This window comes from Piliocolobus tephrosceles, chromosome 5, assembly GCF_002776525.5.
Source record: "Piliocolobus tephrosceles isolate RC106 chromosome 5, ASM277652v3, whole genome shotgun sequence".
Taxonomy (NCBI): Eukaryota; Metazoa; Chordata; class Mammalia; order Primates; family Cercopithecidae; genus Piliocolobus; species Piliocolobus tephrosceles.
Window position 1 is genome coordinate 147754958 of NC_045438.1, and position 21863 is coordinate 147776820.

General features: G+C 38.5%; 2 protein-coding genes across 2 annotated transcripts in view; one reads left to right on the plus strand and one right to left on the minus strand.

The window, feature by feature from the left end:
- CDKAL1 (CDK5 regulatory subunit associated protein 1 like 1) overlaps positions 1–21863 on the minus strand; it is a 725954-nt gene that overhangs the window by 484351 nt on the left and 219740 nt on the right. The window lies entirely within an intron of this gene.
- On the plus strand, positions 14428–15641 carry LOC111541113 (ubiquitin-conjugating enzyme E2 variant 2). Its single transcript, XM_023209762.1, has one exon. It carries the CDS (start codon positions 14447–14449, stop codon positions 14882–14884), a length of 438 nt encoding a protein of 145 aa, XP_023065530.1. The 5' UTR covers positions 14428–14446; the 3' UTR covers positions 14885–15641.

Below are 21863 nucleotides of genomic sequence, written 5' to 3' on the forward strand. Positions count from 1 at the left end.
GGATATTGCCAACACATGATAATTTAAATCACTGGATGGTGTACGGGAACCCCAGGACCTTAAAAAGAAAGGTCTGCCAAAACTGTAAAATAAAAAATAAAAATTTAAGTACTTGATTACAAACAGAAGAGAAGTTTATTAAATGATTTAAAGAAAATATTATGTCCATTTTGGTTTCCAGTAAAGAAGACAATGGAGGAAGCAGTGGGGAAAAGGGAAAAAAGGGGAGACCAAGAGGAAAGGGAGAGAAGAGTCAGGGGAGAGGGAGTTACATGGAAGAGGAAGAAGTCAGGAGAAAAAAAAATGAAGGGTGGGAGGCACAGAAAGAAGAAAAAACAATCGAGAGCAAGAAAACAAACTCAAAATTCACATACAGCAATGAAGAATATATTGAACTCATTCTGGGAGAAAAGGAAAGTTGTTATTAATTAATACTATAAATTGAGGCCCTGAATACACAAAAGCTTATTCTCTAGCATGTAATTCAAATAAAATAAATAAAACAGTATCTTGTGTCCTTCAGGCACTTAGTTATTAATATACACACAAAAAAGACATGCAGTATGTTCTATTACTGACTCCATATGTTCTCAAGAATAAAGAAAGGAGTTGGTGCATAAACAATTCATAAATAACATTAATGAGTCATTCTACTGCAGAACTCTAAAAAGAAATCCACAGAAATACTTTATTCAGCTATTATCAGCTATTCCAAATTTATAACTAGACATGTATTGAAGAAACAAGCCTATACAATGGCATGCAAAGCCAATAAAAATGCTATTCTAAAGTATCCTAATCACTCAGAGCAGTGCTGTCCGCAGGACCTTCTGCAGTGATGGAAATGTTTATATGCTGTGCCATCCACTATGACAGTCACTAGCCACATGTGGTTATTACAGACTTGAAATGTGGCTACTGTTACTGAGGAACTTAATTCATATTTAAATAGTCAAATGTGGCTACTGCAGCCACACTGAAAAGTGCAGCTTTAGGGAATGGCTAAGGGAGCTACCCAGTTTACAGTAATTTGTTATGGCAGCCTTACGAAACGAACATACATCTCAAACACAATTTTGCCAACTAGGCTTAAAAAAAAAAAAAAGTCCACTCATTTGAGACTGTCAGAGAACAAGCTGATATTACTCTGCAGCGGAAGGCTCTGCTTTAGTATGCACTTGAAGTATTTTTTTCCTGAAAAACCAGCAGCTAGATAAGTTAATGACTAGGAATAACACCGTGACAGCTAACATTTCTTGAACAATTACTCTGTTTCATGCTCTACACTGACACTTCAAGTGCATTATCACACTTAATCCTCAAATACTACTAGGCAGGAGGAGACAGTACTGTTATTTCTTCTTTTCTTTTCTTTCTTTTTTTTTTTTTTTTTGAGACAGAGTCTCACTCTGTTGCTCAGGCTAGAGTGCAGTGGTGTAATCTCGGCTCACTGCAACCTCCACTCCCTGGGTTCAAGCAATTCTCCTGCCCCAGCCTCCCAAGTAGCTGGGATTACAGGCGCACGCCACCACACCAAGCTAATTTTTGTATTTTTAGTAGAGATGGGGTTTCACCATGTTGGCCAGGCTGATCTCGAACTCCTAACTTCAAGTGATCCGCCCACCTCAGCCTCCCAAAGTGCTAGGATTACAGGTGTGAGCCATCACGCCTGGCCGCTAGTACTGTTATTTCTGAGACTGAGAGAATTGAGGCACAAGGTTATCAAGCTAGAGTTTTGCCAATGATTCCTAGTAGATCTTGTCCAGGAATGGCAGATAGGTGGTCCACTTGATGAATCTCCCTTTTCCTATGCACATGGAGGTTATTATTAAATGATCATAAAATGCCATTCAACTGAACCTGAACTTTCAAGAGACTCAGATAACAACTATTTTCCCCAAACTCTCCCCCACAAATCACCATTGGTATAAATACTTTCCTTTTAAAAATATTTGTTAAACACTAACCATGAACTACAAAGTTCTAGTAACTGGGGACATAATAGTGAAAAATACAATGTCCCTACTTTGGGAGGGCAAGGCTGGAGAATCGCTTGAGCCCAGGAGTTTAAGACCAGCCTAGAAAACTACAGACACCATCTTTACAAAAATGAAAAATTAGCAATGTGTGGTGGCATGTGCCTGTAGTCCCAGCTACTCAGGAGGCTGAGCTGGGAGGATCACTTGAGCCCAAAAAGTCAAGGCTGCAGTGTGACGTGATCACATCATTGCACTCCAGCCTGAGTGACAGGGTGAAACCCTGTCTTAAACAAACAAAAAAATACAACATCCCTGCTTCATGGACCTTATATTCTAATTAAGGGAAAGAAACATGCAAATAATGGAAAACCTTCATTTGCTACAATGACAGACAATATGAAGAAATTAAAATCTGGGGCCAGGTGTGGTGGTTCATGCCTGTAATCACAGCACTTTGGGAGACTGAGACAGGAAGACTGTTTGAGCCTAGGAGTTTAAACCACACTGGGTAACACAGCGAGACCCCATATTAAAAAAAAAAAAGGGCGGAGCAAGATGGCCGAATAGGAACAGCTCCAGTCTCCATCTCCCAGCGCGAGCGACACAGAAGACCAGTGATTTCTGCATTTTCAACTGAGGTACTGGGGTCATCTCACTCGGGAGTGCCGGACAATCCGTGCGGATCAGCTGCTGCAGCCTGACCAGCGAGAGCTGAAGCAGGGCGAGGCATCGCCTCACCTGGGAAGCGCGAGGGGGAAGGGAGTCCCTTTTCCTAGCCAGGGGAACTGAGACACACAACACCTGGAAAATCGGGTAACTCCCACCCCAATACTGCGCTGTAACACCGGCACACCGGAGAATATATCCCACACCTGGCCGGGAGGGTCCCACGCCCACGGAGCCTCCCTCCTTGCTAACACAGCAGTCTGCCGCAATCTAACCACAAGGCAGCAGCGAGGCTGGGGGAGGGGCGCCCGCCATCGCTGAGGCTTAAGTAGATAAATAAAGCCGCTGGGAAGCTCGAACTGGGTGGAGCTCACAGCAGCTCAAGGAAACCTGCCTGTCTCTGTAGACTCCGCCTCTGGGGACAGGGCTCAGCTAAAGGAGCAGAAGCCTGTGCAGACGCGAACGACTCTGTCTGACAGCTTTGAAGAGAGCAGTGGATCTCCCAAAACGGAGGTTGAGATCTGAGAAGGGGCAGGCTGCCTGCTCAAGTGGGTCCCTGACCCCTGAGTAGCCTAACTGCTGGAGACATCCCCCACTAGGGGCAGTCTGACACCCCACACCTCACAGGGTGGAGTACACCCCTGAGAGGAAGCTTCCAAAGCAGGAATCAGACAGGTGCACTCGCTGTTCAGCAATATTCTATCGTCTGCAACCTCTGTTGCTGATACCCAGGCAAACAGGGTCTGGAGGGGACCTCAAGCAATCTCCAACAGACCTATAGCTGAGGGTCCTGACTGTCAGAAGGAAAACTATCAAACAGGAAGGACACCTATACCAAAACCCCATCAGTACATCACCATCATCAAAGACCAGAGACAGATAAAACCACAAAGATGGGGAAAAAGCAGGGCAGAAAAGCTGGAAATTCAAGAAATAAGAGCGCATCTCCTCCTGCAAAGGAGCACAGCCCATCGCCAACAACGGATCAAAGCTGGTCAGAGAATGATTTTGATGAGATGAGAGAAGAAGGCTTCAGTCCATCAAACCTCTCAGAGCTAAAGGAGGAATTACGTACCCAGCGCAAAGAAACTAAAAATCTTGAAAAAAGAGTGGAAGAATTGACAGCTAGACTAATTAATGCAGAGAAGGTCATAAACGAAATGACAGAGATGAAAACCATGACACGAGAAATACGTGACAAATGCACAAGCTTCAGTAACCGACTCGATCAACTGGAAGAAAGAGTATCAGCGATGGAGGATCAAATGAATGAAATGAAGCAAGAAGAGAAACCAAAAGAAAAAAGAAGAAAAAGAAATGAACAAAGCCTGCAAGAAGTATGGGATTATGTAAAAAGACCAAATCTACGTCTGATTGGGGTGCCTGAAAGTGAGGGGGAAAATGGAACCAAATTGGAAAACACTCTACAGGATATCATCCAGGAGAACTTCCCCAACCTAGCAGGGCAGGCCAACATTCAAATTCAGGAAATACCGAGAACGCCACAAAGATACTCCTCCAGAAGAGCAACTCCAAGACACATAATTGCCAGATTCACCAAAGTTGAAATGAAGGAAAAAATCTTAAGGGCAGCCAGAGAGAAAGGTCGGGTTACCCACAAAGGGAAGCCCATCAGACTGACAGCAGATCTCTCGGCAGAAACTCTACAAGCCAGAAGAGAGTGGGGGCCAATATTCAACGTTCTTAAAGAAAAGAATTTTAAACCCAGAATTTCATATCCAGCCAAACTAAGTTTTATAAGTGAAGGAGAAATAAAATTCTTTACAGATAAGCAAATGCTTAGAGATTTTGTCACCACCAGGCCTGCCTTACAAGAGACCCTGAAGGAAGCCGTAAACATGGAAAGGAACAACCGGTACCAGCCATTGCAAAAACATGCCAAAATGTAAAGACCATCGAGGCTAGGAAGAAACTGCATCAACTAATGAGCAAAATAACCAGTTAATATCATAATGGCAGGATCAAGTTCACACATAACAATATTAACCTTAAATGTAAATGGACTAAATGCTCCAATTAAAAGACACAGACTGGCAAACTGGATAAAGAGTCAAGACCCATCAGTCTGCTGTCTTCAGGAGACCCATCTCACATGCAGAGACATACATAGGCTCAAAATAAAGGGATGGAGGAAGATCTACCAAGCAAATGGAGAACAAAAAAAAGCAGGGGTTGCAATCCTAGTCTCTGATAAAACAGACTTTAAACCATCAAAGATCAAAAGAGACAAAGAAGGCCATTACATAATGGTAAAGGGATCAATGCAACAGGAAGAGCTAACTATCCTAAATATATATGCACCCAATACAGGAGCACCCAGATTCATAAAGCAAGTCCTTAGAGACTTACAAAGAGACTTAGACTCCCATACAATAATAATGGGAGACTTCAACACTCCACTGTCAACATTAGACAGATCAACAAGACAGAAAGTTAACAAGGATATCCAGGAATTGAACCCATCTCTGCACCAAGCGGACCTAATAGACATCTATAGAACTCTCCACCCCAAATCAACAGAATATACATTCTTCTCAGCACCACATTGCACTTACTCCAAAATTGACCACATAATTGGAAGTAAAGCACTCCTCAGCAAATGTAAAAGAACAGAAATTATAACAAACTGTCTCTCTGACCACAGTGCAATCAAACTAGAACTCAGGACTAAGAAACTCAATCAAAACCGCTCAACTACATGGAAACTGAACAACCTGCTCCTGAATGACTACTGGGTACATAACGAAATGAAAGCAGAAATAAAGATGTTCTTTGAAACCAATGAGAACAAAGATACAACATACCAGAATCTCTGGGACACATTTAAAGCAGTGTGTAGAGGGAAATTTATAGCACTATATGCCCACAAGAGAAAGCAGGAAAGATCTAAAATTGACACTCTAACATCACAATTAAACGAACTAGAGAGGCAAGAGCAAACACATTCAAAAGCTAGCAGAAGGCAAGAAATAACTAAGATCAGAGCAGAACTGAAGGAGATAGAGACACAAAAAACCCTCCAAAAAATCAATGAATCCAGGAGTTGGTTTTTTGAAAAGATCAACAAAATTGACAGACCGCTAGCAAGGCTAATAAAGAAGAAAAGAGAGAGGAATCAAATAGACGCAATAAAAAATGATGAAGGGGATATCACCACTGACCCCACAGAAATACAAACTACCATCAGAGAATACTATAAACACCTCTACGCAAATCAACTAGAAAATCTAGAAGAAATGGATAATTTCCTGGACACTTACACTCTCCCAAGACTAAACCAGGAAGAAGTTGAATCCCTGAATAGACCAATAGCAGGCTCTGAAATTGAGGCAACAATTAATAGCCTACCCACCAAAAAAAGCCCAGGACCAGATGGATTCACAGCTGAATTCTACCAGAGGTACAAGGAGGAGCTGGTACCATTCCTTCTGAAACTATTCCAATCAACAGAAAAAGAGGGAATCCTCCCTAACTCATTTTATGAGGCCAACATCATCCTGATACCAAAGCCTGGCAGAGACACAACAAAAAAAGAGAATTTTAGACCAATCTTCCTGATGAACATCGATGCAAAAATCCTCAATAAAATACTGGCAAACCGGATTCAGCAGCACATCAAAAAGCTTATCCACCATGATCAAGTGGGCTTCATCCCTGGGATGCAAGGCTGGTTCAACATTCGCAAATCAATAAACGTAATCCAGCATATCAACAGAACCGAAGACAAGAACCACATGATTATCTCAATAGATGCAGAAAAGGCTTTTGACAAAATTCAACAGCCCTTCATGCTAAAAACGCTCAACAAATTTGGTATTGATGGAACGTACCTCAAAATAATAAGAGCTATTTATGACAAACCCACAGCCAATATCATACTGAATGGGCAAAAACTGGAAAAATTCCCTTTGAAAACTGGCACAAGACAGGGATGCCCTCTCTCACCACTCCTATTCAACACAGTGTTGGAAGTTCTGGCTAGGACAATCAGGCAAGAAAAAGAAATCAAGGGTATTCAGTTAGGAAAAGAAGAAGTCAAATTGTCCCTGTTTGCAGATGACATGATTATATATTTAGAAAACCCCATCGTCTCTGCCCAAAACCTTCTTAAGCTGATAAGCAACTTCAGCAAAGTCTCAGGATACAAAATTAATGTGCAAAAATCACAAGCATTCTTATACACCAGTAACAGACAAGCAGAGAGCCAAATCAGGAATGAACTTCCATTCACAATTGCTTCAAAGAGAATAAAATACCTAGGAATCCAACTTACAAGGGATGTAAACGACCTCTTCAAGGAGAACTACAAACCACTGCTCAGTGAAATCAAAGAGGACACAAACAAATGGAAGAACATACCATGCTCATGGATAGGAAGAATCAATATCGTGAAAATGGCCATACTGCCCAAGGTTATTTATAGATTCAATGCCATCCCCATCAAGCTACCAATGAGCTTCTTCACAGAATTGGAAAAAACGGCTTTAAAGTTCATATAGAACCAAAAAAGAGCCCGCATTGCCATGACAATCCTAAGTCAAAAGGACAAAGCTGGAGGCGTCACGCTACCTGACTTCAAACTATACTACAAGGCTACAGTAACCAAAACAGCATGGTACTGGTACCAGAACAGTGATATAGACCAATGGAACAGAACAGAGGCCTCAGAAATAATACCACACATCTACAGCCATCTGATCTTTGACAAACCTGAGAGAAACAAGAAATGGGGAAAGGATTCCCTATTTAATAAATGGTGCTGGGAAAATTGGCTAGCCATAAGTAGAAAGCTGAAACTGGATCCTTTCCTTACTCCTTATACGAAGATTAATTCAAGATGGATTAGACACTTAAATATTAGACCTAATACCATAAAAACCCTAGAAGAAAACCTAGGTAGTACCATTCAGGACATAGGCATGGGCAAGGACTTCATGTCTAAAACACCAAAAGCAAGGGCAGCAAAGGCCAAAATTGACAAATAGGATCTATTTAAACTAAAGAGCTTCTGCACAGCAAAAGAAACTACCATCAGAGTGAACAGGCAACCTACAGAATGGGAGAAAATTTTTGCAATCTACTCATCTGACAAAGGGCTAATATCCAGAATCTACAAAGAACTCAAACAAATATACAAGAAAAAAACAAACAACCCCATCCAAAAGTGGGGAAAGGATATGAACAGACATTTCTCAAAAGAAGACATTCATACAGCCAACAGACACATGAAAAAATGCTCATCATCACTCGCCATCAGAGAAATGCAAATCAAAACCACAATGAGATACCATCTCACACCAGTTAGAATGGCAATCATTAAAAAATCAGGAAACAACAGGTGTTGGAGAGGATGTGGAGAAATAGGAACACTTTTACACTGTTGGTGGGATTGTAAACTAGTTCAACCATTATGGAAAACAGTATGGCGATTCCTGAAGGATCTAGAACTAGATGTACCATATGACCCAGCCATCCCACTACTGGGTATATACCCAAAGGATTATAAATTATGCTACTACAAAGACACATGCACACGTATGTTTATTGCGGCACTATTCACAATAGCAAAGACTTGGAATCAACCCAAATGTCCATCAGTGACAGACTGGATTAAGAAAATGTGGCACATGTACACCATGGAATACTATGCAGCCATAAAAAAGGATGAGTTTGTGTCCTTTGTAGGGACATGGATGCAGCTGGAAACCATCATTCTTAGCAAACTATCACAAGAAGAGAAAACCAAACACCGCATGTTCTCACTCATAGGTGGGAACTGAACAATGAGCTCACTTGGACTCGGGAAGGGGAACATCACACAATGGGGCCTATCATGGGGAGGGGGTAGGGGGGAGGGATTGCATTGGGGAGTTATACCTGATATAAATGATGAATTGATGGGTGCTGATGAGTTGATGGGTGCAGCACACCAATATGGCACATGTATACATATGTAACAAACCTGCACGTTATGCACATGTACCCTAGAACTTAAAGTATAATAAAAAAAAAAGGAAAAGAAAAAGAAAATCTGAGATTAGTGGTAGGAGGCAGAGAGCACAATTTTTCTATAGTGGTCCAGTTAAACTTACTGAATAGATAGCATTAATCCTGGGACCTGAACCATTGACAGAGGCATCAATGTGAACCTCCAGCAGAGGAGTAAGTACAAGGACTGAGAGGCTGAAATAACATAAATGGGTTGTGTGGTCAAAAGAAGACCAGCAATTAGGGACACAGTGGTAAGAGATGAGGTCACATAATGATGGTAGAAAGAGTATGGGAGACCTTGCAGTTCATGCTATGTGGTTTAGATTTTATTCTATTTGCAAATGAAAGCCATTGGAGGTTTAATAGAATAATATTAACAACATTGCTCAGGTTAATTATATTAAAAATGTGAAAAACTGCTCTTTGTCCGTATTTCTCTATTAGTTGGTATGACTCTTATGAAGCCTGCATGAATCTGGCTGGGGTTTCATTATCTCTTGATTTTATCCCAAGATGCCTCAAATCTTTTCAGGAGTAAAAGAAGTTAATATATTATAGATATAGATATAAAAACATACATGCAAAGAACTTTCTTATTAGCTGTCTTAATTTTGATTGTACATAAATAAATAAAAAGACAATGTCATTTTCATTCCAATTAAAAAATATCACAACCAAAACTTTAAAACTACCTGAAAACTCCACTCATCTATAAAAGGAAAAAATGATATCAGGGTCCAGTTTCATTCTTTTGCATGTGGCTCTCCAGTTTTCCCAACACCATAAAGATACTATCCTTTCCCCAGTGTGTCTTCTTGGTGGGCTTGCTGAAAATTAGTTGAGTGCATATGCTTGGTATGCTTGGATTTATCTCTAGGCTCTCTGTTCTGTTCCCATTAGTCTATGTGTCTGTTTTTATGCCAGTACCATGCTGTTTTGATTACTATAGCTTTTTTTTTTTTTTAAGAAACAGAGTCTTGCTCTCTTTCCCAAGCTGGAGCTGGAGTGCTGTGTCACAGTCACAGCAACTTACCACAGCCTGGAACTCCTTGGCTCAAGCAACCCTCCTGCCTCAGCCTCCCAAGTAGCTGGAACTACAAGAGTATGCCATCATGTCAGGCTAATTGTTGTTGTTGTTGTTGTTGTTATTATTATTATTATTATTATTATTCTTTTAGAGACAAGGTTTCAGTATGTTGCCCAGGTTGATCTCAAATTCTCAGCCTCAAGAGATCCTCTCACTTCAGCTTCTTGAGTTGCTGCAATTACAGGCACAAACCACCACTAGCCACAATAACTTTATACTGTAATTTTAAATCATAAAGTGTGATGTCTCCAACTTTTTCTTTTTCAAGACTGTTTTGGCTATTCAGAGTCTCCTGTGGTTCCATATAAATTTTAGAACTATTTTTCTATATTTGCAAATAATGTCATTGGAATTTTGATAGAAACTGCATTGAATCTGTATACTATACCATACACAAAAATCAGCTCCAAACAGATTATAGGCCTAAATATAAGACCTGACACTGCAAGATTCCTGGGAGGAAACTCTCCCTCCTTAAACATAGGGAAAAAGATCTTTGACACTGGCCTTGGCACTGATTTTTTGGATATCACACCAAAAGCTCAGGCAACAAAAACCAAAAATAAACAAATAGGACTACATCAGGCTAATATGCTTCTGCACAGCAAGGGAAGCCATCAACTGAATGAAAAGGCAGCCTATGGATTGGGAGAAAATATTTGCAAACCATACACCTGATAAGGGATTCACATGCAAAATATACAAGGAATTCATACAACTCAATGGCAAAAAATTAAATAACCTTATTTAAAAATGGGCAAAGGACCTGAATAGACATTTTTCCAAAGGAAACATACAAATGGCCAATGAAAATGGATATAAAAAGCTGCTCAACATCACTAATCATTAGGGAAAGGCAAATCAAAACCACAATGAGCTATCACCTCATTGAGGATGGCCATGCCAAAGAGACAATAAATAACCAGTGTCAGCAAGAAACTAGAGAAGACAGAACCCTTATGCACTGTTGGCAGGAAAGTAAACTGGTACAACCATTATGGAAAACAGTATAAAGATGCCTCAAAGACTTAAAAATAGAACTACCCTATGATCCGACAATTCTTACATATCCAAAAGAAATGAAATCCGCACTTTGTAGAGAGATCTGTGCTCTCAAGTCCAATGCAGCATTATACACAATAACCAAGACATGAAAACAACCTAAGTATCCATCAATGGATGAATGAATAAAATAACTGTGGTATATTTAAGTAATGGAATATTATTCAACATTTTTAAAAGGACATCCAGTCATTTGTGACAACATTGATGAACCTGGAGGACATTACGCTAAGTAAACTAAGCCAGACACAGGGAAAAAATACCGCATGATTTCAATTGTACATAAAATCTTTACTTAAAACAAGTCAAATACAGAGAAACAGAGAGTAGTGTGGGGATTGCCAGGGTGGGGAAGGGGAGAAAATGTGAAGTAGATCAAAGGGTACAAAGTTGCAGTTATTTAGGATAACTCTAGAGATCTAATTACATCATCAGGGCTATAGTTAATACTGTATACTGAAAATCTACTAAGAGTAGATATTAGGTGCTCTTACTACACACAAACATAAAAAGTAACTACAGAAGGAGATGGATAAGTTATTTTGTTTGACTCTAGTAATCATTTCACTATGTATACATAAAAACATTGTACACCTTAAATATATACAATAAAAAAGGAAAGAAATGCCCTTCTTTCCATCTCCATTAAGAACTATACATATAAAGTCTTTTCCATCAAATGTATGTTCAGGTGTTTCCCCTTTACCATAATGAAGTTTGATTGAATAATCAGCATCTGACAAGTCAAAGTACAATATTAACTTCTCTATTAAGCCAAGTCCCTACCTTACATAGTAATGGGGAAGGGCCCAATTTCCAAATCCCTTACATGTGGGGAAGCTGACAGCAGTCACTAAGCTAGCTTAATGTGTTTCAACGCTGAGAAGACTTTTCTTGAACTCACAAGCCCGTGAGCAAGTTTGCTGTGTAACACAAAAGAGCAATTGATGCTATGTGTGATTTAACTTTAATACTCATCTCCCAGTATATTTTCATCTTTAATCTCTTCATTCAAAAGATTCTTCCCCAAAGGCAAAAATAGTCCTTTCAACGAAAGTTATGTGACAGCACATTCCTCATACCACTGAAGGCATATTTCACCTGAATGGTACCAGTGAGTGACTAATACTGAGTTAGAGATAAAAATTACTAATTGAAAGATGAGGCCAGGCTAAAAGGGTGCCAGTAAAATGAGAATCGGTACCAGGAACCTCTCTTCCTCCTAAACGCAACTAAAATACCTATTAAACTTTCTGTAGGGGTGAGGGATAAAGGAGGCAAAAAACCCCTTCAGCAATAAAAACAAAATTCAACAGGCTAAGCTCAATCACACATAGAAACAGTGTTTGGGACATCAGAATACTCCTATTAAGTAACAGAACATACTACAAATTAAAGGATAATTTAAAAAGTGATACTAAAGTTAAACACAGAGTAATATTATAACTAAAACAAATACACATTAGAGATGTAAAATATCAATTAATAAACAATTTTATACATCAAGCTTGTCCAACCCACGGCCTCTGGGCCCCCTGTCGCCCAGGACGGCTTTGAATGTGGCCCAACACAAACTCGTAAACTTTCTTAAAATATTATTAGATTTTTTTTGTTAGCTCATCAGCTATTGTTACTGTTAGTGTATGCTAGGTGTGGCCTCAGACAATTCTTCTTCTTCCAGTGCAGCCCAGGGAAGCCAAAAGATAACTCCTATTATACATAATAGGCAGAATAATTATCTCCCAAAGACATCCAAGTCCTAATCCTTGAACCTGTGAATATGTTACTTTACATGGCAAACACAACTTTCTGGATGTGATCAAGATTAGGGACCTGAGATAAGAGTAACATGGATTATCCAGGTGGGCCCAATGTAACCACATGAATGTCAAAAGAACCTGAGAACCTTTTCCACCTGTGGGCAGAGTGGGCGGAGGGCAACATAGGGAGAACCTGTCCCTATTTAATTTAAAAAAGAAAATAAAGATAAATAAATAAAAATAAACTACATTTGTGATACTCAGAGCAGCAAAGAAAACTAATATACTAACTAAGAAATCAACATGGGCTGGGCACAGTGGCTCATGCCTGTAATCCCAGCACTTTGAGAGGCTGAGTCAGGAGGATCCCTTGAGCCAAGGAGTTCAAGACAAGTCTAGGCAACACGGCAAAACCCTGTCTCTACAAGAAATTTAAAAATGAGCCCAGCATGGTGGCATGTGCTTATAGTTTCAGCTACCTGGGAGGCTGAGGTAGGAGGATCGCTTGAGCCCAGAAGGTCAAGGCTACAATAAGCTATGAGTGCACCATCACACTCCATCTTCAGGGACAGAGTAAGACCTTGCCTTGAAAGAAAGAGAAGGAATGAAAGAAAAGAGAGGAGAGGGGAAAGGAAGGAAGGAGAGGGGAAAGAAAGGAAGGCGAGGGGAGAGGAAGGAACACATAAACATATTATAGAGTGAGCATCATAAAAGGATAAAAGGAAAAATGTTTAAACAAATGCTGCTCGAATAACTAGGAATAATACGAAAAAATTAAAGTTAAATCCATATCTTATAATTTAATAGTCACTCAAAAAATATTTATTGAGCCAGACACTGTACTAGGCAAAGAAGGTAAATGTACAGTATATATAAATATGTAAAATAATAATAAAATCTCTGGCTCTACAGAGCCTATCAATAAGTGTCCATCACAGTAACATGCAAATGGATTGACAGTTGGATAAATCCTTTTCGTATTTTAAAAACAGGTGAGAGAGAGAGAGAAAACATTAGATACTTTATCAGACATGTTGCCTTGGAGAACATAGCTTTTAAGTGTTGAAATCACATTACAAATTACCCACCCACCCTCCAATACTCCATGTTTCTAACTATATCAAAATTTTAAAACACAATAAAAAATGACAAATATGAGCCAGCAATCCCTCTTCTGTGTATATACCAAAAAGAGGTGAAATCCCTACCTCATAAAGATATTTGTACTCCAGTATTTATTGCAGCATTATTCACAACACCCAGATTGAAAATAACCTAAGTGCCCTGTGGTGTATATATACAATGGAATATTATTCAGCCTTTAAAAAGGAGGAAATCCTGCCACTTCCAACAACATGGAAAGACATGGAGGACATTACGCTAAGTGAAATAAGCCAAACACAGAAAGAAACATAATGCATGATCTTACATATGTATGGGATCCTTTGAAAAAAATAAAAAAGCTCAAATACACAGAAATAATTTTAAAAACAGTGGTTACCAGAGGCAAGGGAGGGAGAGCTGGAAATGGGTTAGGGATTGTGCTTAATAAGTAGATTTTGGCTGCTCTTGACACAAAAATAGTAACTCTGAGATGACTGACATATAAATCTGCTTCACTATATATGTGTCCCAAACATCATGCTACAAACTGCAAATATGTACAACAAAATTTATTTTTAAAAATATATATAAAAGAGATATAATGGTTGAATATGAGAGGGTGATTTTTTTTTAATGACCGCCTATAATCTCAGCATTCTGGGAGGCCAAGCCAGGAGGATCTGAGCCCAAGAGTTTGAGACCAGCCTGGGCAACAAAGTGAGATTTCATCTCTCTTTAAAATAAATTTTAAGGGCTGCGTCGGGCTGCAGGAGAAGATGGCGGTCTCCACAGGAGTTAAAGTTCCTCGTAATTTTCGCTTGTTGGAAGAACTTGAAGAAGGACAAAAAGGAGTAGGCGATGGTACGGTTAGCTGGGGCCTTGAAGATGATGAAGATATGACACTTACAAGGTGGACAGGCATGATTATTGGGCCACCAAGGACAAATTATGAAAACAGAATATATAGCCTGAAAGTAGAATGTGGACCTAAATACCCAGAAGCTCCTCCGTCAGTTAGATTTGTAACAAAAATTAATATGAATGGAATAAATAATTCCAGTGGGATGGTGGATGCCCGGAGCATACCAGTGTTAGCAAAATGGCAAAATTCATATAGCATTAAAGTTGTACTTCAAGAGCTAAGACGTCTAATGATGTCCAAAGAAAATATGAAGCTTCCACAGCCACCAGAAGGACAAACATACAACAATTAATTTTAGTGGATCTCAAACTTGTCTTAAATCAACAACCTTCTACTCATGTTAATGTCTTGATTAAATATCACAATGAAAAATACCCACACATTAAGTAAAAGAATTCCAGCTGGTAAACATGACCTGGACATTTGTAAGAATATATTTAATACATGTACACCCATTATGTTTTCAGGTAACAGGAGGAAAAATGCAGCACATTTTTTTTTCTCTTGTTAAGGCATTGTCATTTAAACATAAACCTGGAGTACTCGAAGTAGAATTCAGGTTTACAAGATGAAAGCGTGTGGAGAAGTGTCAGATGGCAGTGGAAGCATGTGTGTTTCTAAAAAGTGAAAATCTCAAGAAAGAAAACAGAAATGGCATGCTTTACCCATCTTGCTTAGTGAAAGAAAGCTGCAGTTGAAATTGTTTAAAAAGTAGCAGGTACAACGAATATTGTCACAGATGTGTTAATTTTTGAAACGGTGTGGGTGCTGACTACTAGTAGTATCAAAAATATGTTCAGGATTGTTTTGATACCTGTATTTATAATAAAAAATGTTGGGGGGAGTTGATGAATTTCTGTTAAAAGCTGTTCTTGTGTGTTACATGTAACAGACATGGTAAATATTTGTTTACAGTCTTTGTTTAACCATGCATTTAAGTTTAAGTGAAGTCAACAAAAAGGAAATAGGTGTATGGATATGTGATTTTGAGATTAAAGTTAGTCTTAAAATGTAAATAAAATGTGGAACGTGTCCTCAAAAAAAAAAAATAAATAAATAAATTTTAAAAATTAAGAAAGAAAAAAAAAAGACAGACAAATATTTTTCCCACATTAAAACAGGTTGATTTCTTACTACTGAGTTGGAGTCATTATATCTCCTGGACATATAGGTCCTGTAGGAGATTTATATATTGCAAATATTTTTCTCAGTCATGGCATTTTTCTTTTCATTTCCTTAACAGTATCTTTTGAGGAGTGAAAGTGTTTATTGTGATGAAGTAAATTTTATCAATTTCTTTTCTTTCCTGGGTTGTGCTTTTTGTGTCCTAAGAAGTAGTTTCCTAACTCAAGATCACAAAAACAGGAGGAAAGATGATAAATGATTTGAATACCTTACCAAAGATATATAGATGGCAAAGAAGCACATGAAAATATGCTCAACATCATTAGTCAACAGAGAAAAGCAAATTAAAACTACAATGAGACATCACTAACACACCTAGTAGAATTGTCAAAATTTTTAAAAAATTGATAATACTAAGTACCGATGAAGATGTGAAGCAGCCGGGACTGGTGATAGAAATGCAAAATGGAATAGCCACTTTGGAAAACACTGGCAGCTTCTTAAAAGGCAAAAGAGATGCTTATCATATGACCTGGCAATCCCAGGTATTTATTTACCCCAGAAAAATAAATATATGTATCTACACAAAGACCTGTGGATGAATGTTTACGGAAGCTTTTCATAATAGCCTTTAGCTGAAAAGAACACACATATCCATCAACTGGTGAAGAGACGAACTGTGGTCCACTAGCACAGTGAAATAATTCTAAGCACTAAAAAGTAACAACTACTGATAACTGAAACAACATAGATGAATACTGAAGGCACTGTGCTAAGGAAAAGAAAAAAGACACAAGTAATATATTCATTTATATGACATTCTCAAAAAGACAAAACTATAGGAACAGAGATCGCATCAATGGTTGCCAAGGACTGGGGGCATGGGAAGAGTAGGCATATTTGAATACGAGAGGCACAAGATAACTTTTAAGCACAATAGAAATTATGTGGTGACTGTCCAAATTCATCAAAAGTGAATTTAACTGTTAACTATACCTCAATAAATGTGACCTAAAATAAGAAAAGACTGATATCATGAACATACAAGAAAATAAAGGATAGATAATGAACAAAGGGCATGAAGAGACAACCAGTACATTATACTGCTTCTCGCCTTCACCCGTTCATGCTATCTTCCCCCCCGCCCCAACACAGTGTTTCACCCCGTCCTGTGGTTCACTGAGTGCAACCCCCTTCCTTCTCTCCACCCTCACTATTGTCCTCATCACTCATCTGCACAGCTCCACATTACGCTTCTTAACACTCCCCACTCCACTCACTCCTTTTCCTTTTCCCCTCCAGGCATCTCACACACAGATGCCTACTCTTCTACTGTTGTTTCTAATTGAAAGTCCTTTTTCCTTTCTCCACTCATTAAGCCACTACTTAATATCAGAGGCCTATGTAAAGCATGGCTGCATCCTGTGTGTGCCCAGAGCCCTTCTCCCTATACAGATTAATCACAAGGATTTGCACTTCTCATCAGATGTCATGGTCTTTAGGGAGAATATATGTTGTATTCAGCTCAGTATCTCCAGCAAATGGTTTAGTTCCAGGCACACAGTTGTGCTCAATGTTGATTCTACTATTAAGTAAATTAGTTAATTTTTTAAAAAATAGCAAATACAGAGCACTATGGTCCAGGTTCCATGCTAAGCACAGTTACATGTATTAATTGATTTTTTTTTGGAAGTAGAAACAGGGTTTTACCATGTTGGCCAGGCTGGTCTCAAACTCCTGACCTCAAGTGATCCACCCACCTCAGCCTCCCAAAGTGCTGGAGTTACAGGCGTGAGCCACTGCCCCCAGCCATATTAATTGATTTAACCCTTAAAAAACTCAGAGTCAGGTTCTGTTATTATCACCACTTAACGGTAGAAGAAACTGAGGTACGCAGAGGTTAAATAACTTGTACAAGGTCACACAGCAAAGAAATAGTGCAGCAGGGATATGAACCCATGCAATCTAGTTCCCAAATCTATGATATACTACACTTTAATCATTCAATAGGTGAAACATGTATGAATACAGGTGAGATAGATGACGCCAAAAAAAGTGAAACCAACAGGTCAAGGAAGGGAAAAACATAAATGGGTGTTTAAATTTACATGTCATTCTCTCACAATACTGCCTTTTAGACAACGGAAGGTCAAAAAATAGAACATGGCAAGAAGAAACGTTCAAAGTAGAGGCAAACAGGAGGAGAGAGTTCCTCAAGCCTTGCCCTCAATACCGATCCCACTGTTACTGTGACACTGCTCCACTTTGTGAATTTGTTTACCTTTTGCAATGTGGTATACGATAGAAATATTCTCAAATGTAGCTTTTCAAATGCAGCTTTAACTGTACACATAATTTTCAAAATTAAAGTGCTCGCATTTGAAATAGTCAAAAGTCAATCCTGTTTCACTTTTCAAGATTACAGCAGCCTGCCTGAAAAGATGTTTAACCACTGCAAATCAACCTAGTAATAGTCCCTGAGATAAGTGGACACCTGTGTTAAACCACATTTCTGTTCAGCTCTCCAAAGAAAATGTTCACCTGCCTGCAAGGCTCACAGCTGGCACATGAGGAAGCCTTGTCATTTACAAATTTTCAATATCAAATTTTACATTCCATTGTGAATTCCATGTTTTAACATTTTACAACCTATCTATTAATTTGCAGTTTATTTAGAATCTCTAGAGCTATAATTAGTTATAATGATCAGTCCAATGAATTAACACCAAAACAAACTTCAAATGTGGTCCTTGTTATTAACACAGAAAAACTACACAAAGCACACAATTTCATAAACACACTTTCTAGTAATAGAGTGAGAGCCTAACTTCCTAATAAAGGCTGTTCCTATTAATAATGGATACTGTAATAACAGATAAATAACACTACCTTAGGAAGAAGAACTCAGCAAATAAATATCGTTTCACTCACCTCTCCCTAACACAACTCACAACCAGCGGACACAAAGCGTATTTCCATCTGAGCCTTAAAGAGAAATTCCCAACTAATTGATCTCACTATGGTCTAGGGACCCATTTGACTAGATTCTCTAGGAAGCTGGAGAAGTTCTGGACTCAAACCAGACGTCTCTCCCTAAGAACCAGAATGTAAGCTCAGTGAGGACAGGGATCTGGGACAATTTTATATACCGCTGCATTCCCAGCTCCTGCATAGTACTGTACTTAGAACAGTACACCAAGCACATAGTAGACACTCAGTAAGTACCTGGTGAACCAAAGAAATAATGTTATGGCAGGTCTAGGATTTGAAGCCAGGCTTTCTGATGCCTAAAGTCTACTACTCTTTTTTTACTGTAAATGTTAAGAGAACATCCTATTTTCTGGTTAATCTAAAAGAAACTTTCTGCCAACAAAGTAGCCTAAAAGAAAAACAGAAGCATTCAAACAGGTATATTCACAAGATATGAAACTATCAACAGCTAACAAAAATGACATAAACAAATAGTAGTAATAAAAATGGCCTTGCATGAAAACTCTAAGACAGATGATTAACCATAACTATTTGTTAAAAGAGAAAAGGAATTTTTAACTGTAAGTTGAAATGTTTCAAGGTCCTGAAAAAAGACAAAAAGATCTTGATTCTATACTGGTCACCAATAAATATACATCATCTAGATATAAAATTTAAACTTCACTTCATGCTAAGAAAAAGGTTTTGGCGGCCGGGCGCGGTGGCTCAAGCCTGTAATCCCAGCACTTTGGGAGGCCGAGACGGGTGGATCACAAGGTCAGGAGATCGAGACCATCCTGGCTAACACGGTGAAACCCCGTCTCTACTAAAAATACAAAAAAAAACTAGCCGGGCGAGGTGGCGGGCGCCTGTAGTCCCAGCTACTCGGGAGGCTGAGGCAGGAGAATGGTTAAACCCGGGAGGCGGAGCTTGCAGTGAGCTGAGATCCGGCCACTGCACTCCAGTCCGGGCGACAGAGCGAGACTCCGCCTCAAAAAAAAAAAAAAAAAAAAAGAAAAAGGTTTTGGCTAAAACTTTTTATTCAAGACATTTATGCTTTCAAATCTGTTCTTTCTTCTCTTCCATTGTGAAGAAATTAGACAGGTTTGTGCACAGATTTTTGCCCAAGATGGGAGAAGTATAGAGGTTACGACCACCAAAGCCAGTGCATCTGGACCCAGAGGATGACAAGCTTTATTTCTGGTTTCGATGTTTTGTTATTTTCTTTCCACGCACCATCACATGAATAATATTAATCACAACTAGGTGATTTCAGGGGAGAGTGGGACAGGTGATAATAAAAGGCCCAGAGGTCAAATAACTGCTTACCATGTATTCTCACCACACAGCCTTACTCCGCTTACTAAAATAAATGCCCCATTCCTACAGGCTGATACTGATGGAAATTAGAATGTTATGATGGTAGTAATTTCTCTCTTTATTAATATCTTCTTAAATGCGTATTCTATGAGCACTTTCAAACATGGGTAAGAACAATAAAAATCCTTTAACTCAGATATGCAATAAGTAGCTTGCTCACCCAATGATCCCCCACTCATGGAAGCTTTTGGTTTTACTCACCTGGGTCAATAAAACTGATACATTCTTCCTGTACTGTAAGGTGACACAGATAAAGGCTAGCAGAAGGTAAAAGCAGAGAATGCAGTTACAGTTGTTCTTCCTTCCAACTCTATTAACATCCTCCCATCATAGAAAATTTGTAAAGGAATACCATTCTTTACTCAATCACACAATACAATTCTAAGCTTCCTGCTAAAAATCATTTCCCAAGTCACTGAATTTAAACATCTATTCTTTTTGCACTTCAGAATTGTTTTCTCTTCATATAAAATATAATCCATTTCTTTATTTCACTATAACTCACTATATTTCAGTAGGTTTCTAGTTTTATAGCAATTCTATAGAACAATTCTATTCAAAAGTAGGTCTCTCTAAAGATAAAATTTAGATAATTTTGTTTCCTAATTTGTAATTTGTTTTCAAAATTTTCATTTATGTGGATTTTCATATGTAAAAAGTCAGTGATGATAAATAAAATGTCACATACCTGCCACAGAAAAAAACGCTCCAAAAATGATATTAACAAATAATAATCTTATACTTCAATAATACTTAAAGCTTGTAAAGATATAATTAAATTACACCTCTGAAATGTTAATGATAGTGTGATCCCACTTTCAGAAACTTTTTCAAATACACTAATTTTAAATTAAAAATTAAAAGACCAGTGAGAGCATTAATGTATTATGTATATTTCCTAAAAACTAGAAAATTCTTAAATCCAATAATTAAGAAATAGTTAGGTAAATTATGTTACATCCTTCAATAGAACACTAATGCCAGACTTAAAATGGTTACAAAGCTCATGAAATAATCTAGAGAAATAAGAATACAAAATAGTTTTGAAATTACAATTAAGTAAAAGATGCAAAGGTTAAGTCTGAAGGAGGTAAGCAAAATTATAATTGCATTATGGTGAGAGAAATATAGATTTCTATTCACTTTTCAAAATGTGTTCTTATTTCTCCAATTGTAAATGAACAAAATAAAATAAACCTAAAGACTACTTGTGGTAACAAAATGGGACTATGTGACAGAACAAAACAGCAAAAGAAACTCTCAACAGAGTAAACAAACAACCTACAGAGTGGCAGAAAAGGTTTGCAAACCATGCATCTGACAAAGGTCTAATATCCAGCATCTATAAGGAACGTAAACAAATTTACAAGAGAAAAACAAGCAGCCCTATTAAAAAGTAGGCAAAGGACATGAACAGACACTTTTCTTTTTTTTTTGTTTTTTTTTTGTTTTTTTTTTTGTTTTTTTTTATTATACTTTAAGTTCTAGGGTACATGTGCATAACGTGCAGGTTTGTTACATATGTATACATGTGCCATGTTGGTGTGCTGCACCCATCAACTCGTCAGCACCCATCAATTCATCATTTATATCAGGTATAACTCCCCAATGCAATCCCTCCCCCCTCCCCCCTCCCCATGATAGGCCCCAGTGTGTGATGTTCCCCTTCCCGAGTCCAAGTGAGCTCATTGTTCAGTTCCCATCTATGAGTGAGAACATGCGGTGTTTGGTTTTCTCTTCTTGTGATAATTTGCTAAGAATGATGGTTTCCAGCTGCATCCATGTCCCTACAAAGG